Source organism: Boleophthalmus pectinirostris, unplaced genomic scaffold, assembly GCF_026225935.1.
Source record: "Boleophthalmus pectinirostris isolate CB_2022bp ecotype Guang Dong unplaced genomic scaffold, ASM2622593v1 HiC_scaffold_10, whole genome shotgun sequence".
NCBI lineage: Eukaryota > Metazoa > Chordata > Actinopteri > Gobiiformes > Gobiidae > Boleophthalmus > Boleophthalmus pectinirostris.
Genome location: NW_026570971.1, coordinates 33,685,696 through 33,713,162, shown reverse-complemented (window position 1 = coordinate 33,713,162; position 27,467 = coordinate 33,685,696). Strand labels below are relative to the sequence as shown.

General features: G+C 40.8%; 1 protein-coding gene across 1 annotated transcript; it reads left to right on the top strand.

Moving 5' to 3' along the window:
* Positions 1–27,467, top strand: LOC129409443 (nesprin-2-like). The gene is made up of 22 exons (XM_055155523.1): positions 1–149; positions 343–455; positions 622–824; positions 1,184–1,291; positions 1,432–1,711; positions 2,829–3,176; positions 4,681–4,935; positions 6,329–6,649; positions 8,280–8,507; positions 10,934–11,050; positions 11,495–11,818; positions 13,200–13,544; positions 14,250–14,428; positions 15,079–15,295; positions 15,680–15,778; positions 15,949–16,113; positions 16,534–16,881; positions 18,260–18,396; positions 21,518–21,647; positions 22,751–22,924; positions 23,339–27,091; positions 27,417–27,467. The coding sequence occupies exons 1-22, from the start codon at positions 95–97 to the stop codon at positions 27,465–27,467; spliced, it is 7,950 nt and encodes a 2,649-aa protein (XP_055011498.1). The 5' UTR covers positions 1–94.

Here is a 27,467-nt window from a genome sequence, read left to right as displayed (position 1 = left end):
TCTCTGGTCTCCAGTGTGGCCAGTCCTCAGGCTCTGGAGGCTCTGTCTGTGGACTGCACCAGGACTCCGAGAGGCCCTCAGCAGAACCAGAGAGATGATCCACCTGAAGAGAGAGGAGAGGGACAAAGGGCTGCTCAAAGTACTGCAAGGTACAAAACACCACAGTTTGTCTGATAGGTACTGCAAGGTGATATACACTACCAATATGCCCAAAATACAAGGTAATATAAACAGAAAACAGTTCTGTTTTGATGATTTATCCTTATGATTAGGACTAGTTTTTATCAGTTAAGAAAATAATGACACATTTTAAATAAACAGTTTTTTTGTTTTTTTCTTCAGATGAGAAGCAGTCGTTTGAGGAGTGGTTCCAGGATCAGCAGCTTTCAGTGAACGAGTGCTTTGAGAATCCAGAGAGTACAGCCAACGTGGAGACGACCATCCAGAGACTCACTGTGAGTCTGTACAACACTGTTTCTGCATTATTGTTAACACAAATTTATGCCAGTGGTTTAGCGCCCCCTGCAGGCCTCAGAGCAACATAAAAGTCTTAAAAACCTCTTTTAAAGATTTAGTTTGACTTTTGTGTTTTATATGTCATGTTTTTGTCCTTGTTTTTAGGGTTTCCTGAAGTCCACAGACCCGGAGCGGCGTCTGGACCAGCTCAGAGACCAGGTGAACCGAGGACAGAAACAGATCCCAGACCAAAACCTGGTCGAGATCTCGGACTTCATCAGGGAACAGCAGGAGGAGGTGGACACCTTCAGGACTCACTGTCAGAACAGACTGCTGCAGATGGAGGAGCTGCTCGGTCTACTGCACAGGTGAGGCTGCATCATCCTCCTGGGAATTGTATGAGGAGACATTTGCACCTGGTTTGGACCCAGTTTAAGTTCTAATGTATGTTTGGTTTGGTCCTGTTCTAGTCCTGGTGTAGTCCTGATCAAGTCTTGGTTTAGTGTCATGTTTAATGTGGTGATTGTGCAAGTTTAATGCTCTCTTAGTGACCCATGTATCAAGACTCCAATTTTTTAAATTTGAATGACAGCGCTGAAGCTGCTTATTCTGTGGTGCCCTTCATGTATTAACAGATGCCAGTGATGTCAGTCTTTATATTTTTCTCTTTCTAGTCATCTCTCTATTTGTAAGCAGTAAGTAACATATTTTTAAATGTTTTATTCAGTCTGCAGAAGCAACACAACAGCTTCAGTGAGTGGCTGCAGATGAAGGAGAAACAGGCTCTGGATCCAGAAAGACTCAGAAACCTGCTCAAAGAACTTCAAGATGCAAAGTGAGATGTTTTCTAGAACTGAAATATTTAATTAATGGGCTCTGGCTTTGGGTAACACTTTAAATTTCATGTACATTGTGTGTGACTTTTGCTTTAGATGAAAATAAAGTGAATAACATGAATCTCCTTTTGCTCCTCAGTGCCCGAGTCTCTGCTCTGTCCGACCTCTTGTCCTCGGTGCGCAGACAGGGAGTGAGAGGAGACAGTCTGCTGAAGGACACTGATAACCTGCTCCAGAGATTCAAAAACCTGGAGACCCGAGTCCAAGACCAAGTCCAGACCCAGGACCAGATCCAGGAGAATCTAAACCGGTTTAAATCCAAGACTGACGAAACCAGGAAGTGGATCAAAGAGCTGCTGGAGCCAATCAGCTTCGAGCAAACAGAGAGTGAGCCAGAGGAGGTGAAACGCAGGGCACAGGTGAGATTTTAACACAAATATAATCATTACCGTTTTTAGAATTCTTACCACAAATCTCCTGGTTCCTTTTCCTTTTACCCTTTTTCTGCTTTTAGTGTTAAACTTTTTTGGTTGGAAGCTTGTCCATCATAACACTGCGATTCATTGTATATGGTCTTGTAAGGAATATAAAAACACAATATTTCTGGACTAAGGAAAGTCTAGAACAGAGGTGTCAACTAATTTTGGTCCGGGGGCCGTATCCAACCTACTTTGATCCCAAAGGGCCGAATCAGAAAACTCATGTCATACAAACCCCAAAAATAACAATAAGTTCAAATATTTGTGCAGAGAAACACAAATCTATTCCAGAAATCTTTTTTAATTGATGAACTCTTTCTTTTACAAAATATTATAATATTATGAACAACCTGAAACTTTAAGAAAAATGCAATTTCAACACAATGTTTTAACATGAACTTGTTTGCAAATAGGAATAAGTTGTAAAATCCTGCACTCGGCTCCACTTTTCTCATGTTGGACATTTTTCTGATGAGGGTGTCACGGTCAACAGTCAAAACGATCGTCCTTTAAGAGCGTTTGGAAAGAAACAAATCTTCATTTGTGCTGCTCTGGTGGGAGGGGCCACGTACAGAGACGCTGGAGATGCTGCTTAATAACAATATTTTAATAAAAAATATAATTAAAATATTTTAGTAGAAAATCAGCCGAGGGCCAGATTAAAGGTCTCGGAGGGCCGGATCCAGCCCCCGGGCCGTATGTTTGACACCCCTGGTCTAGAATATGACCTGTGAACCTGTACTCAATATTCTAATATTGGCGCCCAAATAAAATAAATATCAGGTGTGAGGACCCATATATATTTTCTGAATTTAGTACCTGTAGTTACCCAATGATCATTTCTGTGTTCAACTAGTCAGTAATTATTTTTTCAATAAGTTGATTAATTAAAAGATTGTCCATTGAGATTTTTAACCAAATAAAGGTTAAACTATTGTGACTGAGGGATTTTAGTAGTTCTAGATAAAGAATATTCACATATAAAGTGCATTATGAATGAAAATCAGATATTGTAATTCTTTAGTGAGGATACTGATATATCTTTTGTTTTCTGTAGACAATGCTGAAGTCCAAACCTGAAGGAGACTCTAAACTGGAGGATCTGAGACTCCAAAGCCAGACTCTTCTGGACCAGGATCTGGACCAGAAGCAGAGACTGGAGATCCAACAGTGCATCAGAGACACAGAGGAGTCCTGGAGGTCTGCTCTGGACCGGACTGAAGACGCCCTGAAGACCGCAGACACCAGAGTCCAGACCAAAACCCAGACCAGAGCCCAGTTAGACCGAGACCTGGGCGAGTTCAGGGACCAGACCGACGCAGTCCAGACCTGGATCTCAGAGCAGGAGGATCAGCTGCAAAGTCTGAGGCTGCTGCCGGTGACAGAGAGGGTCCAAGTCGCTCAGGTAAGAGACATTTGGTTCCATTACATTATAAAGATCCTGTAGGTTAATACACAGCAAAAACTGGAGGGTTAAAATTTTAGGGTAAAATATTTCAGAGTTGTTTTAAAGACCAAAAAGTGTTATTTTAACTATTTGAAAGTTAAATGGGGGTTTGAGTTTGGGTTATTTGCCAAAGTTGATGTGGTTGAGGTTAATTCAACTTCTCTTAGAGTTAATTTGGCTCCTCCCATTCACCACTTCAAACTCTTGTGAGAGGAAGACCATTTGAACCAGTTTTGTACATAATTTCATCTTAAATGAACTAAAATAAAGTAAAAATAAAATAAAACGCCTCTGTGTGTTGTTTATCAAAATCAGGATAACACTACAAAGTGTTATCTGTTTACTCTCAAAACGTGAATATAACTCTGGATTTTGGGGTTTAACAGGAATTTTGGTCCAGTGTTATTTAATTAACATTTCCAAAAATGTTAAATTAACTCTAGAACAGACTGGACTCAGATAAACCCTGAGAAAATGTTCAAATTTATTCTGTAAGAGTCAATTTTAACACTCCACTTTTTGCTGTGTATTTAGGTGGAGGGTTGGTAATATGAATCTAAATGGTCACACAATTCTATCATGTGATTATAGCCTTTTAATACAATTATATTTGTTTGTAAAAATCTTGTAAAACTTAACATTATGTACTGAAAACTTTTAATTAATGAACAATTCTTATTACTGAAGCTTCATTTAAACTTATGTGTGCTGAACTTTAAACTATTTCTGAAATGTTTACCCTAAGCTTTTTTTCCTGGCTATACTTTGGTTTCAACTTTGCTTATCTTCTCTGGGGTTTTTTTTCTGTTACTTCTGAATATGAGGGGTTTTCAAATTCCATAGTGATTTCCACCCACACTTTAATAATTCCTGTACTATTGTATCAATTATACTAAATAACTGTAGCACTAAATCTGTAGACTGAATACTGAAAACCCCCTCATCCTCCTGCTATACCCGCTAGGGCTGAAAGATTTGGTAAAAATATCTGATTAAAATTTTCTGACTTTTACGATTTATGTTTTAATAATAAGTTTCTTGTCAAATTTCACGTGCATCCAGAAGAATTGACAAAAAGACTGAAATATGAACTGACAAACTAATACAAGGATCACATTTCAGAACATGTTTGTACAAATCTAAACTACAGGGTTAGTAGTTTTTATTCAGAATAAGTTAAGAGATTTTGTTGTTTAGGAAAAAAAAAATAGTACTTCAAAAACTACAGCCTTTTCGATTTGTTAATTATGTTTGTTCAAATCAAAGTTTAGATTGGATTGCGGTTATTCTTGCAGCTTTTCTATCTGCTATATTTTCCTTCCATTTATGCTTCCTTGCTCCCTTGTCTCCTTTCCTCCCTCCTTCTGTCCTTCCTTTCTCTCTTTAGTCCTGTGTGAACTCCAAACCCAAAGGCGACTCTTTGGTCCAGGATCTGAAGCGTTTGTACCAAAATCTGTCCCAGAACCAGACGTTGGACGATTCCCAAAGACGTGCCGTAGAAGACGCAGTGAAAGAGACAGAGGAGCAGTGGAGCGGAGTTTCCCGAGCTGCAGAAAAGGCCCTGAACGTAGCACAAGGCGAGGCTGCAGTTCAGAGGGACTTTGAGGCGTTCAGGGACCAATGGGAAAAACTACAGACCTGGATCAGAGAGCAGAAACAGAAGATCATGTCCATACCAGCACTGGGGACGTTTGAGGAGAGGCTGCAGCTCGCTCAGGTATGGGTGAAATATACAGTAGGAAAAAACGGAGGCACTCAAAAAGTACAAAATAATGAAAAGTCTTTAATATCACATGGTAGATGAAGTTCAAATCACTCCAACACGTTTTGGCCCAAACTGGAGATGGATATCACAGTGCAGGTTTAAAGTTCTAGGTGTAGGTCACATGTTCACAGTGACTGGCCCACAGTCCACTGATGCATGATGGGACATGTAGGCTTAACATATTTTAGTTACAAACTATTCAAGTTTAAATATAACACAAGATATAAATAGTACAAATCCCAACAACCAATACATAGAAAGATACATAGTATAAAAATACATAGTATAAAAAGATACATAGTTTAAGAATATATATAGTGCAAAAATTCAAAAGTGCTACAGATATAACTATAATTTGTATAATATATTAAAGGGTTAGTCTTAAACAGTTTCATGGAGATCAAAGTGTTAAAAATAGGAACAAATTGCACATTTCAAGCTTGTAGTTTTAAAGGAAGGGGGAGAAATCTAACTCCATTGAGTCCTGGAAACTGGGTGGCCTTGAGAGTGTAGATCCAGCAGGACTCTCTCTGTAAGAGTTTTTTCAGTCTGTCTCCTCCTCTTATTGTTTCTTTAATATGTTCAATTGCACAGATTTTTAGGCTTTTACAGCTGCCATGTTTGGCTTCTTTGTAATGCATGGGGACTGTGGGCCAGCCCACTGTGAACATGTGACCTATGCCCCTATACCTATTACTTTACTGTGATATCCACCTCGAGTTTGCCCTGATGAAGCCGAAGGGTCGAAAGGCGTTGGTGTGATTTTAACTTTATCTGCCATGTGGTATTAAAGGCTTTTAATTATTTTGTACTTTTTGAGTGCCTCAGTTTTTTCCTACTTTGTATTTGAAACTGGTTCCTACACTGAAGACACCAAAAGGACAATTCTGCACAATTTTTGTATATCCAAGTAGCACTCCTGCCCCCAAAGCTTTGGGTGAAATGTTTTTGTTATTCCTAATCAAAATTCATATATATGTTGTTAGGAATGAATCAAGCGAACACAATTATGACTAAAACTGGACGAAAAAGTGTAAAAAATTTAATAAAAGGGTCCAAACTAGACAGAAACCTAAAAACACTAAACTTATTTGATAATTATTTCTATCTTGAAGCATTCAGTTTCCATATTTTATTAAAATATCTTCAAATAGTTCAAATTTACAACAAAAATAATTGTTTGACTAATCAATCATTATTTCTGATCGGTCAATTATTAAAATAATCCCTATGTAGCCCCAGTGACTTGACAGTAAGTTCAAGCATTGTATACAAGTTAAGGTTATTTAAGACTGTTTATTTGATACTGTACTGTACTGAAACTGTACGTTATCTATGTCTCCAGTCTGTTCTGAACTCCAGACCTGAAGGTGACTCAAAGCTCCGTGATCTGAGCAGACAGGCCCAGAGTCTGGTCCAGAGCCCAGACCTGGACCTGCCTCTGAGGGCCGAGGTGGAGAGGATGGTCCTGGACACGGAGCAGCAGTGGAGGACAGTGCTGCAGACGGCCACTCAGGCTGAACTCAAGAGTCTGTCCGACGACTTCGAAAACCAGAGTCAGAGCACCCAGAGCTGGATCAGAGAGAGACAACAGCTACTGCACAGTGTGGGAGCACAGGCCCCGCCCCACCAGAGGATAGACACCTGCACAGGTATGAAGAAAGAGGTTTGAAAATATACAGTATTGTATTTTCCGGGCTATTAGGCGCTCTGAATTATAAGACGAACTGTCATTAAATGGTCTATTTTTGAACTTTTTTCACAAATAAACTGCACCGAACTATAAACGAAACCCAACAGTGTGATGGGTGAGTGGTTTTGTTTGTTTGTTCGTTCACGGTGACTCTGGGCTTTGTTCAGTTGTGGCGTGTAGGGAGGGTGTGTCTGGGACCAACGGATTGTCGGCGTGTTCGCAGTGACTCAGTTGTTCAGTTGTGTCTAGAAGTGGCACATTGCACTCACTTTTTCGGTTCGTTCCTCCGTTCCGTTCCTCGTCGGCGTGGAGTGATGAGTGTGTCTGTGGGTGTTTGTCGCTGTGCGGTCGCTGTCTGCTCCATGTGTGTTTGTGTGTTCTGTGGGTGGACCATCTTTATAGTTTACTGAAGTCGTGCTGGGACACCTGAGTGGATTCATGTATAGGGTGCTCTGATTGCGGGGTGCATGGTCATTTTTTGATGGGGTTAGAGGCTTAAGAGCGCAACTAATAGCCCGGAAAATACAGTATATACTACGAGTCAGGTTTGGACACACTGTTTCATTCATATTTTTTATTTACACTGTAGATTCTCAATGAAGGTGTCAACACTATGACTGACATATATGGAATGTAGAAAACAGAAAAAATAACTCAACTGTAGTTTTTTTAGTCACCATTTGTTTTGATCACTGCTTTTGACAAGTGGCCTTCCTTGACCCAGAGACATGGTGCACCGGTGAAGTGAAGACAAAACCATATCAGGAGACTTAGGCCCCGTCCACACTAGTTTGTATTTGAGTCATTTTGGTTGTGGATGCAGTGTTCGTTCACACTAATCCGATTGAAAACAGCTCCAGAGACGGAATGATCTGGTGCCTCCAGCTCCCACGACTTCATCTGAGTACAGATCTGATCCAGCACTGTGTGAACGCACACTGATACTCTGATGTAGGTCTATGAACCGTGAAGTAATTCACCACCAAAACGCTAAGAGGCTAGAATATCTGTCCATTCATATAAACGTGTGTCTGTGTGTACGACCTGCAGACGGATAATCTCTGAAAAGTTTAACATGAACCATCTCCAACGCGACAGAAGCACAGAACAGACTCACCACACCACCACAAATATGTTCAAAGCTGTGTGGACAGAGAAGACTTGTGGACACAGAAACGATATGATTCTGATATGGTGAAACGGTGATTCATTTCAGTGTAGATGTAGTCTTAATCATGAAGCTCATTGAGGAGAAGGCCAAGAATTTGCAGCCCTGTCGACAAAGCAAAGGGTGGACACTTTGAGGATCTGAAAATAAAATATAAAAATATTTAGTTGTATTGTTCTTTACTACATAATTCCATCCCCTATATCTTGCTTCCTATATTTATGTCTTTTGTCTGTACCAAAAATGTAGAAAGTAGTAAAAAATAAAGAAAACATTGACTGAGAAGGTGTGTCCAAACTTTTGTCTGGTCAAAAGTAAGGACAGACAAATATTGATCTTTTATCATTTTAGTTAGTATTTTGATGTGATATCTTTTAAATTGCTGCTTCTTTTACATTTTGTTACATCTCTAATCATAATCTTGTGTATTTTTAGGCTGTGCTGAACACCAAACCCGATGGCGACTGTAAAGTGAATAACTTGAGGAGAAGAGGGCAGAATCTGAGTGACCACAGAGACCTGAGTGACAGTCGCAGACAGCAGCTCCAGCAGACGGTCAAAGACACAGAGGAGCAGTGGAGGAACCTGCTCCAGAACGCTAAACAAGTCCAGAGCACAGCAGAGGAGCAGGCCCGAGAGGAGGAGGAGAGCAAGAGGAAACAGGTGAGAGGAGAGGAGGAGGAGAGCAAGAGGAAACAGGTGAGAGGAGGAGAGGAGGAGGAGAGCAAGAGGAAACAGGTGAGGAGGAGGAGAGGAGGAGGAGAGCAAGAGGAAACAGGTGAGAGGAGGAGAGGAGGAGGAGAGCAAGAGGAAACAGGTGAGGAAGGAGAGGAGGAGGAGAGCAAGAGGAAACAGGTGAGGAGGAGGAGAGGAGGAGAGCAAGAGGAAACAGGTGAGGAAGGAGAGGAGGGAGAAGAGAACAGGTGAGGAGGAGAGGGGAGAGCAAGAGGAAACAGGTGAGAGGAGGAGAGAGAGGAAACAGGTGAGAAACAGTGAGGAGGAGGAGGAGAGAGAGCAAGAGGAACAGGTGAGGAAGGAGAGGAGGAGGAGAGCAAGAGGAAACAGGTGAGGAAGGAGGAGAGAGGAGGAGAGCAAGAGGAAACAGTGAGGAAGGAGAGAAGGAGGAGACAAGAGGAAACAGGAGAGGAGAGCAAGAGGAAACAGGTGAAAGGAGGAGGAGAGGCAGAGGAGAGAGAGGAGGGAGAAGAGCAAGAGGGAAACAGGTGAGGAAGGGAGAAGAGGAGAGGAGAGCAAGAGGAAACAGGTGAGGAGGAGAGGAGGAGAGAGCAAGAGGAAACAGTGAGGAAGGAGAGGAGAGCAAGAGGAAACAGCAGTGAGGAAGGGAGGAGGGAGAGCAAGAGGAAACAGGTGAGGAGGAGAGGAGGAGGAGAGAGAGGAAACAGTGAGAAGGAGAGGAGGAGGAGAGCAAGAGGAAACAGTGAGGAGGGAGAGGTGAGAGGAGGAGGAGAGGTGAGGAGAGCAAGAGGAAACAGGTGAGAAGGAGAGAGGAGGAGAGCAGAGAAGGAGGAGGGGGAGAGGAGGGAGAAGGAGGAAGAGGAGAGCAAGAGGAAACAGGTGAGGAGGAGAGGAGAGAGCAAGAGGAAACAGGTGAGGAGGAGAGAGAGGAGAGCAAGAGGAAACAGGTGAGGAGAGAGAACAGGAGAGAGAGGAGGAAGAAGGTGAGGAGGAGGAGAGGAGGAGGAGGAGAGAGAGAGGAGGTGAGAAGGAGAGGAAGAGAGCAGAGGAAACAGGTGAGAAGAGAGGAGAGAGAGGCAAGAGAAAAGTGAGGAAGGAGAGAGGAGGAGAGCAAGAGGAAACAGGTGAGGAACAGGAGGAGAGAAGGAGGAGAGCAAGAGGAAACAGGTGAGAGGAGGGAGAGGAGGAGGAGAGCAAGAGGAACAGGTGAGGAAGGAGGAAAGGAGGAGGAGAGCAAGAGGAAACAGTGAGGAAGGAGAGGAGGAGGAGAGCAGAGAGAGAAGGAGGAGAGCAAGAGGCAGTGAGGAGGGAGAGAGGGAGAGCAAGAGAAACAGGTGAGAGGAGAGAGGAGGAGGAGAGCAGAGAGGGAAACAGGTGAGGAAGGGAGGAGAGAGAGAGCAAGAGAAACAGTTGAGGAGGAAGAGGAGGAGAGCAAGAGGAAACAGGTGAAAAGGAGGAGGAGAGGAGGAGGAGAGCAAGAGGAAACAGGTGAGGAAGGAGAGGAGGAGGAGAGCAAGAGAAAAGGGGGAGAAGGAGGAGGGGGAGAGCAAGAGGAAACAGGTGAGAGGTAGGAGGAGAGAAGGAGGAAACAGATGAGGAGAAGATAGAGAGGAGGAAGGAGAGGAGGGGGAGAGCAAGAGGAAACAGGTGAGGAAGGAGAGGAAGAGGAGAGGAGGAGACAGGTGTGAAGAAAAGGGGGAGGGGAGAGAAGAGAGTGAACAAGACAAAACAGAACAAAAAACAGAAGGACGAGAGGAGGAGAAAATGGGTGAGAAGGAGGAGAAGGAGAGCGTGAGAATACAGGTGAAAAGAAGGAGGAAAGGAGGAGGAGGAAACAGATGAGGAGGAGAGAGAAAGGAGGAAGGAGACGAGGAGGAGAAGAGGATTGAAGAGAGAGCAAAGCAAAGGAGTAGGTTCAAGAGGAGGAGGAGAGCAAGAGGAAACATGTGAGGAAGGAGAGGAGGAGAGGAGGAGACAGGTAAGAAGAAAAGGGGGAGGGGAGAGAAGAGAGAGAACAAGAAAAAACAGGTAAGAATGATGAGAGGAGAATACAGGTAAGAAGAAGGAGGAGAGGAGGAGGAGGAAACAGATGAGGAGGAGAGAGAGAGGAAGAAGGAGAGGAGGAGAAGAGAAGTGAAAGCACAGCAAAGGAGTATGTCAAGAGGAGGAGGAGAGCAAGAGGAAACAGGTGAGAGGAGGAGGGAGAGAGAGGGAGGAAGAGGAGGAGAGTAGGAGGAAGTAAGTGAGAGGAGGTAGAGAGGGGTGAACAAGATGAAATGGGTGAAGAGTGAGAAAAGCAGGTCTTGTTTTCTTGGTTCAGTAAAAATCAAATATTGCTACTGAGCTGAATAGAAGGTGTTTATTAATGTTGCATATTATTTATGGTTTTGTAGCTGAAAGAGTTTGTCTCCCAGAAAGAGGAAACCCGTTTGTTCCTCAGAGATCTTCAGCAGAAACTGTCGTCTGTGAAGGAGCAGCCCACAGCAGAGGACAGACTGCACACGGCTCAGGTAAAAAGATCATGTTTACACTCTTGATGCTGCATACAATTGAAGAACAACTATTATATAAATTGTATATTGTTCATGAACTGGTTGAGCCATGTAGTCATTGAAAGATTCTGACTTTATTGTATTAAAAATTGAAAAATAAACTATCCTTATAAAGCATTTCATTTGTTACTTTCTATTTTACAGTGCATACTAACATACATGAAGATTCACACACACAGTAGTTTCCTCTTTTCTGCATCACTCAAGGAAAAACTCAAATTAAAACACAACTCTATCCATGCCAGTCCTTCTTTCCCACAATCAGGGACTAATTTATCTCCATAAAATGCTTCTTTATTAATAGAAAAACAGATCAATAGTTAATAAGTCACCTGTTTGCAGAATAATACTGTAGTTGAAGACATATAACCCAAGTTTATATGAACCATTTGACTTTTCCAGGCCATTCTAAGCTCCAAAGCAGAAGGAGACTCCAAACTCCAGGAGCTGAGGAGGAGAGGCCAGAGTTTACGCCCAGACTTAGACGAGCAAACCAGATCAGACGCGTCCAGGACGGTGGAGGAGATGGAGGGGCAGTGGACAGAGCTGCTGCAGGACGTGAGGCAGATCCTGGGTCAGTCTGAGCGGCAGTGTGCTCTGGAGAACCTGATGAAGGAGTACAACCAAACCAAAGAGAAGACCACTGCCTGGGTCCAGGAGAAAGAGGATCGAGTGAAGAGTGTGGGCGTGAACACAGAGCCAGAGCAGACCATCAACACTGCACAGGTGGGGAACACAGACGACAATGAGCCCTGTTTTCTTACATACATCACACTCACTTCTATGGGCTTTTAATCGTTAGCACATAACATATTTAGATCACATTTATTGTTTTGAAAGTGTGTTTAGTTGCAGTGCTTTTGACGGTTTCAGTTCCCCTTCCCTTGCTCCTGCACTAAGTCACCCCCCCTTCATAAAACAATCAGCTTGCATTTCACTAATGAAACTACTGCACTTCACATCAAGTTTGTGAAGTTGTAGTGTATTGTTTCATATCCTGTGCTTGTATATTTTGAAAAATGGCTGGTGACGTAGGCTTGTGTTTAGGGGTGTCAAATTATCGTGTTAATTGCGATTAATTAATTACAGTCATATTTAGCGCGTTATGTTTTTTAATCGCGTTACTCTAATTTGATAGTCAAGGTCAGTTAAACACAATCAATCAATGAATCTGCCCAGGGACGACAGGTGGAAATTAGCACTGATGCTACAACCTGATTTACAATGCATCTCTCCTGTTAAGGTAAATGCAAAAATTGTGCGCTGTCCCTGTCTCAAATAAATAAATAAATTAATTAATTAATACATTTTTAATCTCTAACTTTTTCTGTTTTTGTGTGCGAGTTGCCTTATTATAAAATCAGTTTTTATGTGTTGTTGGGACACATCACTCCCGCAAAGAATTGTAATTTTCATTCCCGTTCTCGCCGCATCTGTGATAAACCTGCACATGTCTGATCTCTGAAAACATCATGACACAAACAGAACAGACTCACCTTCATCAGAACATCCCTCTGTCACAGAAACAACACTCATATTCCACTGAGTCGTGTCCTTTAGTCCGACAGAAGCTGAACTGCATCATTGACACGAGCGTTTTTTTTTTTTTTCTCTGCTTAGTTTATGCAAATGAGTCATGTGGTTTTAAGTTTGGTTTCTGTGAGACTTGTGCAAATCTGCATTAAACACATTCTAATGTGAAACGGGCTGATGTGGCTCTAGAGTGATTATGGTTTATATGTTGTAAAGTTGAGTTTATTAATGCAGATTAGTAATAGTAATAATAATGATGATAAAAGTTTAAAGTTTGTTAAACAATAAATGACTTTATAAAGTCACTTTTTTTGTTCTATATCAGTCTTTTGATCTGCCACAATAATGTAATAATGAATTTAAATGAAAATACCTCAAGTTGAAACTTTTCTCAGCAATTTTTAGGTGAGATTAAAAAAGAGATTAATTAGATTAATTAATTACAGATCATAAATAATTAATCTCTCAATTTTTTTTGTCTCTTGACAGCACTAGTTGTGGGTTGAGTCTTGTTCTGCCAACCATAAGGGAGAGATCGATTACTCAAATATTAAAGTTGTATTTTTGTTTTTAGATGATCCTGAGCTCCAAACCTGAAGGTGACTCTAAACTCTCAGATCTGAGGAGACAAACCCAGAGCCTGTTGGACCGTGACGATGTGGACGAGGACACGAGACACCAGGCGGACCGGGTGCTGACAGAGGCAGAGTACCAGTGGAGGGACGTCTTACAGAAGGCGGAGGAGATGCTGAAGAGAGCCCAAGACCAGTACACCGTCCACAGGGAGATGGACGCCTTCAGAGCCCAGGCCACAAGCACCGAATCCTGGGTACAAGATCTACGACGGCAACAGGAGGAGAAGGGAACTGGAGCTACAGGCACACAGGCGGAGATAGAACAGAGACTCAACACTGCACAGGTGTGTAGAATATCTGTTATTTTAATTCACTTTCAATTAATTAAGAAAAACAAGATTAAGTTCACTATGTATTTATAAAAGATGAATATAAAGACCTAAACTACAGCGGGTACCATTTTTACATAATTAAATTAATTAAATTTTGCCGGCGTTTGTCTGTTTGTTTGTTTGTTTGTCTGTTTGTTTGTTTGTTTGTTTGTTTGTTTGTTTGTCTGTTTGTTTGTTTGTTTGTTTGTTTGTCTGTTAGCAACATAACTCAAAAAGTTATGGACCGATTTTGATGAAATTTTCAGGATTTGTTGGAAATGTGAAAAGGAAGAACTGATTTCATTTTGGGGGTGATCCGGAAGAAACCCTGGATTCTGGATCACTTTGAAATTTTAGCTAACATTGTGGTAAATGGGGCCAAAAATTTTGTTTCTCAATATCTCGGTTAATTATTGACCAAACCCCATGAAATTTGACTCAGGGATGGACAATGGGATCCTCTTTCATATTCCAAAGGCTGATCCGGATCTGATCCAGAAGACTGATTTTATCGCAATTTAGATAAAAAATGGGGGTAGTCCTTGGCGGAGGTCTGCGCTCTCTGAGTGCTTTTCTAGTTTCATCTGGTTCTAATAAAACTATAACTAATATTTTATTTTGGTTCATCTAAATGTTGAGTGATGTAAGTAATACCTTGATCAACTTGTTTCTCCTCAGATGGTGTTGGGCTGCAGACTGAACGGGGACAGTCAGATGGTGGAGCTGAAGACACGAGTTCAGAGTCTGAGCGAAAACCCAGATCTGGACCAGGAGCAGAGAGATGAGATCCAGAGGAGAGTGAGAGACACAGAGGAGACGTGGAGGCAGGTGCTACAGACAGCAGAGCAAAACCAAAGGTATAAACACAATCAGGTTTACCTGTGTCTGATAAAGGATACCTGCCTGTATCCTTTAAATGAATTTGTTGTCTGATATAGTAACTAGTTGTGTGAACTAGTGAGATTGTCAGCTCAGCAAGTGTGTGAGAGTGAATGAAATATAACTACAGTTTAGTTTGGGATATAAGCATTGATAAATAAAAGAAATGAAATCCAGGCACTCCGGAAAAGTCAAAGTTACATGAGGAAAACTATAGTTTGAAAACCTTTATTTAAATTGCTACTGGTCTTCATCAGGGCTTAATAATAATTCTAATGAAAACCAGTCATTGTCGAAACATGTTGGCTTTGGCCATTTAAATAAAAGCCTTTTTATTATACTTTTCTTTGTGCGACTTTTGCTCTTTGGCTTTTGTTTTGTTTAAAGTTTTGATTTCCAAGAGCGCCCTCTACCTGTTCTCACTGATTGGAACACCTTCAGCAAACAGCCACATTTAAATTTTTCTATATTCATAAATAGAATTTGTGGCATAAATAGAATTTGCATAATATGTATTCTAACTGTCTAATATTTCATTCTGTTCAGTGAAGAAGATGAAACGTAACTATATTACCCATTTATTTATTTTTTAATTTTTTTATTCTCTCTCTTATGTTCCTCTCTCCAGTTCTCTGCAGGGGGTTCTGGAGCGTCTGGTCTCCTGTCAGAAGCAGCGTTCTCAGCTCTCGTCTCGTCTCTCGGAGCTGCAGACTCAAACCTCAGACCTCCCTCGGGTTTTCCCCTGGCCCGGACTCGGAGAGAGGAGACAGACTGCCGACCAAACCAGGAACATGATTGACCAGATCAGTGCACTAGCTCCACTGCTCAGAGACACACGCACACAGGTAAACACAGATCAGGTCAGTCGGGCTAAAGACAGTTCAAATACCTATAAATAAAAATCTGTGTCTTATTTATAGAGTTCAGTTATTTAAGTAGGATTTGTAATGCTTGATGAAATAAAACATTTTTGGTGGGATTTGTCCAGCGTAATGTTGTTGTAGTTGTCAGCAATTATGGTCATTTTGGTGCTAATTGCTAATTCAATAAACTACAGTAACACTTCTACTTATGTCATGTTTTCTCGCAAGGCTCTGATGTTACGCTTGTGTGGTCAAGTTGCCAAAACCCGTTTTTACAAATGCTTTGGAGAATGCATGGTCTTTACGCAGGCTTTTGTTTGCAAACACTGTAACAGTTCATTCATCATAGTTGCTTGGTTTTTTCAGGCTGCAGAGCTGGCAGAGTTGACCCAGGACCCGAGCTGGACCTCCTCAAACTGGGATGAGATGGAGCAGTGCATCCCTGACCTGCTCAAGAAGCTCACGGTGAGTTCCAATAAGGCATAGTACACATGACTCCTACAGGAACATCTTTATGGAGACAAAGAGATGATGGAGTTACATACTTACCTAGTAAACTTGGTTGAAGTGTTTTTATTTTGTTAGACTCATAACCACGACTCAGGACTAATAGAATAAACCTCTGTGTGTGTTAGGAGTCCCTGAGTTCTCTGGAGGAGGGCATCTTAGCAGAGCGTCAGTGCACTCAGCTGATGGAGCAGCACGAGGCAGCACAGGACTGGCTCCGAGAACAGGTCAAAGCTCTGGGACCGGCCCCTCAAGATAAACAAGGACTTCACAGCGCCATCAACACTCTCAAGGTAAAGAAACGCTGTATATACTACTCCATAATTACACATAGCATGAGCAAAGACTTCATTTATATGAACAAATAGTTTATTAGGAATGATTCAGGCTTTGTAATTAATACCCAGCTTCTGACCTTAAGACCTTAATTAAGTAGTTATTAAATAACTTTGTGGAGATGGTGTTGCTTTGCCTGGAATGGAGACAAGCATGTGGCCAACCTTACACCAGAAAGTTACACAGTGCTCCTTTAAAGAACATTTTTGGCTTTAAAATCATTAACCAAAGCTTAAACAAATCTAGTTTAAAGAAGGAAGTTACAGATTTGTTTACTTCTATACATATGTTTCAATTGCCACATTGATTTATAAGAATATACAGTATGAGCTATTTATTTTTTATTTATTTATTTGTTTGTTTGTTTGTTATTCCAGGCCCTGCTGCAAACGGTGCACAGGGAGCAGAGGGAGATGTTGGAGTTGGACCAGGCAAGAGACAGACTGTTAAACCTGTGCACTCCTGGAGGACAAGACGCTCTCAATCTGGACGTCAGCCATCTTCACGACCTCTGCGCGACCTCCGAACAGGAAGTGAAGCAGCACCTGACTTCCTGCGAGGCGCGTGTGGAGGAGCTGGAGCGGCAGGTGGAGCAGAGGGCGGAAGGGCTGAAGGAGAGGACCTCCGCTCTGCAGTGGGAGCTCCGGTCTCTGGACCAGGCTCTGAGCTACAGCCAACCACAAAACAACATCAGCCAGCTCCAGCAGCACTGGAACAGCCTCAAGGTTACAACTTACTTCACTTATGGACATATAATCTCAATCAATGTTTTTTTTTCTTTTTTCTTACCACTTTCAACATTTTATATATACATATACATATTTTTATATATACATATGGAAGATATCAGATTTATGAAGCCAGATATATGGAATCATTTTGTAAAGAAAAAAGCTCTACTAAATTACAAAGCAAAGCTTGGCTAATTTGATGATGATGCATCAGTTTTATATTGCACTTTTTTGGACACTCAAAGACGCTTTACAGAGCATTATTCATTCACTCCAGACCCGGTGGTGGTAAACTACGACTGTAGCCACAGCTGCCCTGGGACAGACTGACAGAAGCGAGGCTGCCAATCGGTGCCATCGGGCCCTCCGACCACCACCATCACTCACACACACACCACTTTCATACTAGGCAATGAGGGTGAAGTGCCTTGCCTAAGGACACAACAACAGTTTTTTTTTACGACTGGCACCTCCCTGTGGCACCTGATTTTTCCCAGTGTCTCCCATCCAAGTACTAACCAGACCCGGCCCTGCTGAGCTTCTGAGATTTGACGGGATCAGGCTTTGACAAGCCGTTATGACCACATACAGTACTAATTCTGAGGATTTGTTTCTTACTTCATATATTTGATTTCTGCTTTATGTATATCAAATGTAGAAAGTTGTAAACAGAAAAAAAAAAACATTGAATGGGAGGGTGAGTCCAAACTTGATTGGTGGTTTACTAAATACATTGAGATTTTTAAAAAATATATTATTTGGAAATACTACCCCCTAGCCATGCCTTCAAAACTTAACTTAACCTTTACATGCAAATAAGCTTTTATTCTAGTCTTAAAGGTTTTTTTTGGGCAGCATTGTACTTACATTTTTATACTATACGTTTACTTTTTCACTTGCTGTACTCGATTTTTACTGTGTTAAAACTTGAAAAACAGAACTACTGTTGTTCATTTGAAAGAGTTTGGAAGTGTCCCAAGTTCTTCCTCACTTACCGTATGCATTCAGAGCATCATAATTATACACTGGAATGAGTTTATGAGCACTTTTCACAACAGATCACAGTGGAGTTTTGCCATAACAGTAAAGCCAACAACAATAAAAAGCTTTCTAATTGGATGCAGACACCAAGAGCTCAATAGCTGCTCATACAACATGTTTGTACAGAGGCAAGACACATTTTGCTCAAATACATGGGGAAGAAAATCAGATAAAGGACCTTTTACAAGAGAAACCTGGCTATGGTTGCAGCCAGCATAATCAACACAGTACAGAAAGTCCCCAAAATATTGAATTACACAAACCCAAACACTCCCCTTTAATCACTCGCTTTTAACAGGTTTGTGATGACTAATAGTTTGTTTTCCTTCAGAACTGTGAGAAGTCCCTGGAGGGTTTGAGAGTGAAGCTGGATGAGCTGCTCAAGGAGGTGGCCTCAGCTCCACAGACAGAGGAGCTCCCCACAGACGTGACTACACTGGTCAAGTCTCTATCCCAGCAACACGACAGGTAAATCATGTGATGAATCTCAAACCTTACTGATGCATTATGGGTCCATATTACGATATTTTCTGATCTATGTTATAATGTTGTTTCCTCATCACAAACAGACCTGAAGTTGTGTCTTGTTTCATTCACACAAACCCTGCATATTTAGGATCAGTTCTCCTCTCAAACAGAAAAAACACTCTTCCACCTTGTAATGTCATGTGGTAATACAGGAAGTGCTCCACTGTGTTTTTAAACTCTATGTACCGTATTTTCCGGGCTATTAGTCGCGCTCTTAAGCCTCTAACCCCATCAAAAAACGACTGTGCGCCGCAATCCAGAGTGACCTGTACATGAATCCACTCAGGTGTCCCAGCACGACTTCAGTAAACTACAAACACACACCACCCGCAGAACACACAAACACACACGGAGCAGACAGCGACCGCACAGCCAAACACACCCACAGACACACTCATCACTCCACACCGACGAGGAACGGAACGGAGGAACGAACCGAAAAAGCGAGTGCAATGTGCCACTTCTAGACACGACTGAACAACTGAGTCACTGCGAACACGCCGACAATCCGTTGGTCCCAGACACACCCTCCCTACACGCCACAACTGAACAAAGCCCAGAGTCACCTGTGAACGAACAAACAAACAAAACCACTCACCCATCACACTGTTGGGTTTCCATTTAAAGTCCCGGTGCGGTTTATTTTTGAAAAAAGTTTGAAAATAGACCATTTAATGACAGTGTGCCTTATAATCCAGAGCACCTAATAATGCGGAAAATAAGGTACCTTCACTAGAATCATTTGGATGATTTCAGCTCTAGAATTGCCTATTTCTGCTGAACAAAATAGTAATAAAAGGTAGCTGAAAATGACTGCTTCATAATATCACAACGTGGAACAGAGCATTTTGAACCTTGAGGATGTTGTAGGTGTTCACTCAAACATGTGTGAATGAAACAAAACACAACTCCAGGTCTGTTTTTGAGGAGGTAACAGCATTATAATATGGCTTAAAGCTCACAACAGTCAATTTTGCAATACTCAAAAGTATAAGTAAAGTAAAAGTAACGGTCACAAATTAACTTCACTTTTATAAAAAATAATAACCAATTGTATAAAATTATTATGTTACATGTTGGTGTAACATACAGCCATATAATATAATGCTCTGTTTTAATTATTTATTTAGAATAATTAAAAAGGAGCACACAGAGAATGGGGCAGCACACAAAAATATCTGTTTAATGTATCGGTGCCAAATATTGTTATCAGCTAATAACGATATCAAAGCATTTGCCTTAATATCTGATGAGACCGATACTGGAATCATATCACATTTTTACAACAATGATCACAATGCAGACTTTATGACAATTCATGCAGTTAGAATCATTATACATGTCATTAAGAGGTAACTCAAGGAAAGATCATGGTTCATCCCCATGTCACTTAACACTAACTAATTGTTAATAACTAGTATTAAGCCGGGTGTACACTGTGTGATTTATGACCTTTTTTGAGCCGATTTTTCACTCGTGCGACTATTTTGGGGATCATGCCGAGTTTTGGCTTCATCGTGTGTCGTGCTTCATGTAGTAAACATGGGGTAAAGAACCGATTAATACCTCACGACCAGCTCCGATCGACATTCGTAGGTTGCAAGAAAATCAAACTTGTTTGAAATCCAGTCGCCTCTCGTGAGGGTTTCACTCTGTTGAAGTAGTTCCGCAAGCTGATTTGCCAGAATCTGTCAGACTGAGCATGTGCGGACACAGAAGCAGAAGCAGGATATGAGGTTGTGGAGGACGATGGCGCCGGCGAGTGTTTTGGACACAGGACATGGAGGAGCAGCTAATCCAGCAACACAGAACAGAAGTTTCACCAGCTTGGTGAAAAACTTGATGCTACTTACCTCCAGTTCCTTCTGAAGAACTGACAACCCGCACTGCCCACGTCTGCCCACGTCTGCCCACGTCTGCCCACGTCTGCCCACGTCTGCCCACGTCTGCCCACGTCTGCCCACGTCTGCCCAGCCATTTCTTTGACCAGATTCGTCGCCTCTTCTTTTTGGGCTTGTCTGCGCAGAGAATGACACAAATTACCAAGGCAGCACGTCTGTTTTTTGCCTGGATCAGCATTGTGTGTCTGCACTGTGGTTTTCTAATTCTGTGGTTTTCTACTTCTGGAACAACAACTCCGGTCGTTATGTGAACGTACAGTGTGCGCAGGCAGGTCACGTTCGAGCATCGGTTCGTAAAGTGTGAGAACATGATTCGTGAGCTGTGAACTTTTAAACCCTGTGATTTGGTAGTACAGTTTAAGCTGGGGCAGAGTGACACGGCCGAAAATATCGCACAGTGTTCACCCGGCATTACTCCATAGGTCTAAAAACTTCACATCCACATATCTGCTGTTGTGTGAATGAATGGTTGTTTTTGGCAGACTCACCATTGGTCTTATTTTAGTATATTGTTCCTGACTGGTGTAGTGTAATAAATATTGGTAGTTTTATTGTTATTGAAGGCTATACAATTTTATCTGGTGTCCAGTTTAGAAACTGTGCTATGCTTGAATTACATCTTAAAACCCTTAAAAATAATCTTCCCTCTGTATTTTGTACTGTAACTTTATCAGCTGGTTCACGTTTTTTGACATAACCAACTCCATTCTGAATCCCATCTGGATCTTTCCCCATTTAATTTACTTTTGTTGTAATGAATAAATACCAGTGACATGCCTCAGTGGGTCAATATGTTCCATCCGCCATCTGCACAATTTAATACAAATATCAAAAATAGAAATCTGTTAAGAAATAAAACTGAATAACCTTAAATTATCTCTTGAGGTTCATTGTGTGCCTTGTGAATTTAACTACAAAATTAACCTTGTTTACAATGAATGTTTGTGTTGTTATCTGTATTGCAAGTTACTATATTCATGTGTTAACTTCATCATATTTTTGTCATGTTACTTTTCTCATGTTATTTACTCAGTTTTATTTGTAACATATTTCAAGAACAGCTCAAAGCGCCTTACACAGAATCCAGCTATTAAAAATATATAGTAAACACATGACAATATTCACAAAATGTTTATTGCTGTTTCTGTTCTATTTTCCAGTCTCAAATCACGGTTATCAGACCATCAGTCATCTTGTTCCACAAATGCAGATCGCTGTTTCAAAGATTGTCTCCAAAACCTCCAAAAGTGGAACAGCAGAGAGACCCCAGAGTCCAGTGATTCTCTACAGGTGAGTTTAAAGCATAGAACAGAGTACATGTTACTGCTACTTGCAATTGCCATTTATTGTCTACACCACAGGTGTCAAACATAAGGCCCAGGGGCCAGATCCGGCCCTCCAAGACCTTTAATGTGGCCCTTGGGTGATTTTCTACTAAAATATTTTAATTATATTTTCTATTAAAATATTGTTAATTTTCTGCGGTGCTTAGCATAGCAGCGTCTCCAGCGTCTCTGTACGTGGCCCCTCCCACCAGAGCAGCACAAATGAAGACTTGTCTCTTTCCAAACGCTCTTAAAGGACGATCGTTTTGACTGTTGACCGTGACACCCTCATCAGAAAAATGTCCAACAGGAGAAAAGTGGAGCCGAGTGCAGGGTTTTCCAAGATAAATGGACTTATTCTTATTTACATACAAGTTCATGTTAAAACATTGTGTTGAAATTGCATTTTTCTTAAAGTTTCAAGTTGTTCATAATATTATAATATTATAATAAGAAAGAGTTCATCAATTAAAAAAGATTTCTGTAATAGATTTGTGTTTCTCTGCACAAATATTTGAACTTATTGTTATTTTTGGGGTTTATATGACATGAGTTTTCTGATCCGGCCCCTTTGGGATTAAAGTAGGTTGGATACGGCCCCCAGACAAAAATGAGTTTGACACCCCTGGTCTACACTATCACTGATAACCAGATGTTAAAGTTGCAGCTGTATTTTGTGTCAGATAGCTACTGTAGTGTTCTTTATTTCACGCCTTTTGATAGTCAAGGATATTTTATTTGTAGAAGTCAGTTTGTAAACAAAGAAATTCTGAAGTGTTTTACAAACCCAAAAGGCCCTGTTTAAAGTACATTTAAAATTACAATACAATTACAGGCATCAATATTAACCAATAAATCAATTTTAAAATATATTTAAATGGTGTAGTGAAGATACATGTCTTGTTTTTACAGTTTAGATGTTCAGTGCAACAGTTCCTGCTTCACATTCTATAATTACTGTTTATTACAATGAGAATAGCAGTGATTTTAAACACATTCCTCTATTTAATGTGTTATAATTTCGCAAAGTTTTTGTACCGATTTATAAGAGACTGTTTTTCCTCCTAGGAATCATTGGAGGAGGGTGAAAAGTACAAATTGGACCTACAGGAGGCGCTCTCACACTGGCAGTTCCTCTCTGACTGTCTCTCTCCTTTAGTCTTTGGGAAATTGGACCAGGAGAGTTCAGAGACTCTGGCCAAAGCTGACATACAGAAGAACAATTTTAACAAAAAGAAAGAGGTATTTTATTTTTATTTTTTTTATCACATTATTTTCCTTAAATTTAGCTTATTTTAGTGAACAAGCTTTCATAGTATGGCATTAAACGTGTATATCTAGAATTAGGCTTTTTATGGCTCCATATTGCCTTGGAAACATGCATTCTTACTATAAGTCAGAAAGCCTATCCTCATATCTGACCTGTAAGTTGGCCTGTGCTTTTTTGTCCCCATGGAGACAGATAAGGTTAATGCCATACTGTGGAAAGTTACAGAAAAGCTAGAAACAGCTACCAGCTCTTTGATAATTCATACAAAGTTTAGAAAGCGTACACAGCAGTATGATTTCTTCATGTGATAAAAACTGTACTAACTAAAAATCATTTAGTAATTTTGAACACTTCATTCATACATTTTCTCTTTGATTTCTTTCTAGGAGCTTGATGCCAGACCCAAATTTAAACCTACAGTTGCTCAAATGTCCAGTGAAATGTCTTTAGTGGCACCTCCGCGAAAGAAGCGTTCTCAAATGACCCCAGCAGCCAGCATGCAATCCATCAACCAATCTGCAGAAGAGGACGAGAAACAGATTAATGTAATCGAACCAATGGAAGTGGAGTCTGTTGTATGTGACATTTCCCAACGCATGGAAGAGTCTATGATTTGGGAGAAAGTTAAGACAATAAAGGAAGACTCAGGAACTGAAATGGAAACCTCTTTACCAATTGAGAAAATGGTTGTAGACACTAAAGAGGTTAAGGAGCCGACTACTCAAGCTGCAAGTCAAGAAACGCCTGTGCCATTGAGAAGAAGATCCAAGATGGTGACTACTGAACCAGAGACAAAACAGATTAAAATTGAAACTCAAATTCCGCAACCAATTCAACAAGAAAGTTTGGAAACTAAAAAGATTTCTACAATTATTCTTGACAATTCACAGTCATTCATAATTCCAAGTGAAACTGGAAGCAAAATGGAAGACATAATTACCGAAGAGCAAGTTAAGACCAGACCAGAAGACATTTCAACTCTTGAAGATGCTGTACCACCAAAACGCAAACCAAAAAGTCCAAAAATTCAACCAAAAGAAACTAAAAGTTCTGTTACAACTGATGCTGTGGTGGTACCAGTGAGAAAGAAATCAAAATCTACACCTCCAACCGAAATTTTTATTGAGGGATCCAAAGAAGAAAGTGTCCAAGAAACTGCTAAGCTTTCTCCAACCAAAAAGCGGTCTAAAAAGTCAAAATCTTCACCAGAAATTGCACCTAAAGAAGTGAAAATGAGTGAAGCCATAGAGGAGACCAAGCCTTTCGAAATGGAGGAAGCTAAAGTAGATCAAGAGCATAAGGAAACAGTGGAGGAACCCAAGTTGGTGGTGCCAAGAAGAAAAACCAAGATGGCAGAGTTTCAACAAAAAACATCTCAAGAAATTTATGCTTCATCTGAGTCTGTAAATATTCCAGAGGTTTCAGAAAATGGAAAATTAACGCCACCAAAAAGAAAGCCAAAAAGTCCCAAAGCATCTCCTGCAATTGTTAAGAAGGACATGCCAAAAGAAGACACAGAGCTAGACAGTCAAAGCATTTCTTTAGATCAAGATTTAGATTCATGGAAAACAACTCAACCTGCAACTGAGCCTATTACAGCTGCTGAGGTATCAACTGAAAAATCTATTGAAGAAAAAGGCACTTTGTCACCAACCAAAAGAAAGCCAAAGGGCAAACCTAAACTTTCACCAGAACTTCCTAAAAAGGAGGTAGACGAGACCAAAGATGAACCCAAGACTGAAAGATCTCCAACTGAAACTACTGTTTTAGAAATAAGTAGTCTATCAAAAGAAGACACAGAGCTGGACAGTCAAAACATTTCTTCCATTCAAGATTTAGATTCACAAAAAACAACTCAATTTGCAACTGAAGCTATTATTGAAATGCCAATTGTAGTTGCTGATATATCAACTGAAAAATCTATGGATGAAAATGGCACTTTGTCACCAACCAAAAGAAAGTCAAAGGGCAAACCTAAAATTTCACCAGAACTTCCTAAAAAGGAAGAAGAAGAGACCAAAGAAGAATCCAATACTGAAACATTTCCAACAGAAATGAGTGCTTTAGAACTTTCTAAAGACAGTGGACTCTCACCACCAAAAAGAAGGTCCAAAAAATCTAAAATATCTTCAGAACTGTCCAAAAAGGAGGTCGATGAAACTAAAATTCAGGCTCCATCTGTGGTTGAAACGACTGCCAGTGTGTCTCCACCAAAGCGCAAGTCTAAAGGGAAGAAAATTAAGTCTCAAGATTCATCAGAAGAGTCTCCAATAGACGTTCCAACAGATCCAGTGGATGAGTTTAAGAAATTGGCTACTATAGTTTTGGAAATGCCCGGCACTGTTCCACAAACAATTTTCAAAGAAACAATTTTCAAGCCAAAACAAGATACACCTACAGAAAGAGTAGTGGAATTATCTGAAACTCCAAGTAAGGAAGCCAAGAAAGCTCAAAAAGGTGAAGTTCAAACTACTACTGAAAGCATGAGGCCAGTTTCTACAAAGGCTGCACTTGAGTTTGTAAGCTCTGGGGAAATGGAAGAGAAGAAAGTAGCTACAATAGTTTTGGAAATGCCAGAATCTGATGACCAGCCTCAGGTTAGTACCAAGCCAGACACTATTCAATCAATGGATACAACTGATAATGTAGAAACAGAGGTAGCGAAAGATCTCCGAGAAGTTCCTGAAGATGTGCCAATGCAACAGCAAGAAACAAAAATGCGTACTGAAGATGACACTGTGACAAATATTGTTACAATTAGTGAGCCAGTAGTACGCATGGATGTCAGCCTACCTATTGCAGAAACTGAAGAGAAGAAAGTGGCCATACTTGTTTTGGAAATGCCTCAAGAACTTCCCATAACAGAAACAAAATCTGTTGACAAAGATTCAGAAGATCAACCTATTAAAGAACAAACAAGCAAGCCAATGGAAGATTTAGCTGTAGAAGAACCAAAGCAAATTGATATTCAACCTATGAAACCTGATGCAAAGGATATCTCAGTTTGTAAGGCAGTCAAGGATCAAATTGATGCTTTGGCAAAGATTGAAGAGAGCAAAGTGGCGACAATAATTCTAGAAATGCCTGATTCAACTGTTCCAAAAACAGAGACAAACCTGGAGACAAAACCAGAGCAAGCACCAAGAAATGAAGAGAAGATGAACATTTCTGCAACACCAGATGTTACAGAAAAAGAAGACATTAAAATAACTCCATTGTCTAAGAAATCCACTGGTGAAGTAGAGCCCATGCAAGACAAATATACCATTACAATGCCAGTGTCTAAAGAAATCGACCTACCAGCAACTCAAGAAGAACCACTCATTCAAGAAGCAGAAATTCAGACTATCATCCAAGAGACTGGCCCGGCTGTTGAGGATACCAAAGTAGAAGATGCAGAAACCATTCAGCAGAAGTTTGACAGTTTTGACGAAGTCCACTTGCAGCCCGAATCTACAAATGACGCTTCTGATTCAGTTGGAAATGAAGATAAAAAAGGGCTTGTTTCAGACAAACAGCAAGACTCCATAGATGTGATGGAAAAAGTTTCAAAGCCAGAGCAAGTTACACAGATGGCCAGCGAAGATGTAGTGTTACCCAAAGAAGTAGATACTAGAGAAAATGGCATTAGTTCTGTTAGTGATACAGTTGTGCTTGGTGATGCTGATTCTATTGAAGTTGCATTAGAAACATCTGAAATTATTGCGCAACCTGGTCAAAATGTTAAGGAAGTTAGTGAAATTAAGGAGGGCAAAGGGGTTATCCAAGAAGTGAAACCTATGCAGACAGTAGAAATTCAGCCTTCAGTTGATGAGACCAAAGATATTGTTAAAGATAGTGATCATTCAAAATTGCCCCAGAAGGTTGATGACATTGCTATGAAACCTGGTCAAGATGTAAAAAAAGTACCTGTAGTTTTCACTGATAAAGCAAAGGTGCAAAAAGAACAAGATTTGTTAGCTGAGCCCCAAATTACATCTGAAACTGTTAATATGGAGGATAGTGAAAGCCAACCTTCAGAAGAATCAGTTGTGGCAGAGGAGACTGTAGTAGAATACATTAGCATAATCAGAAAGCCAATCGTTGAAGATAGTGAAGAAGACAAAATGGCTGCTAAAAAGCCAGATATTACTCCAGAAGTAAGTAGTAGTAGCATTTTACAAACAGAAGTTCCAGAAACAATTAAAATAGAGTTGACCGCTTCCACGCTGTGCCCCCAGATTGAAGAAATAGCTCATCCAAGCGAAGTTCGGCCTCAAAATGTAAGTACAAAATCGACCGCCGAGAATGCAGTGTCCACAAGTTTGGCTGATTACATAGATCACATTTGCAAAGAACCGCTTGATACTGAAAAGAGATACATATTGCTAGATGTGCATGAAAGTGAAATCACGCAAGTTTGCACGTCAGACACTGAAAAGGCTGACAAAGATACTATGAGTGAATCTTCTCAGCCTATTTCAGACACGGTATTGTCCACTGATGCCGCGCATGTTGTTGAAGAAATGCATGTAG

Excerpts from the sequence above, each read along its gene's own strand:
- LOC129409443 (XM_055155523.1), top strand. The coding sequence starts at position 95 with ATGATCCACCTGAAGAGAGAGGAGAGGGACAAAGGGCTGCTCAAAGTA. Across the intron at positions 150-342 it reads GCTGCTCAAAGTACTGCAAG|ATGAGAAGCAGTCGTTTGAG; the intron begins GTACAAAACACC and ends TTTTTTCTTCAG. Across the intron at positions 16,114-16,533 it reads GCGCCATCAACACTCTCAAG|GCCCTGCTGCAAACGGTGCA; the intron begins GTAAAGAAACGC and ends TTGTTATTCCAG.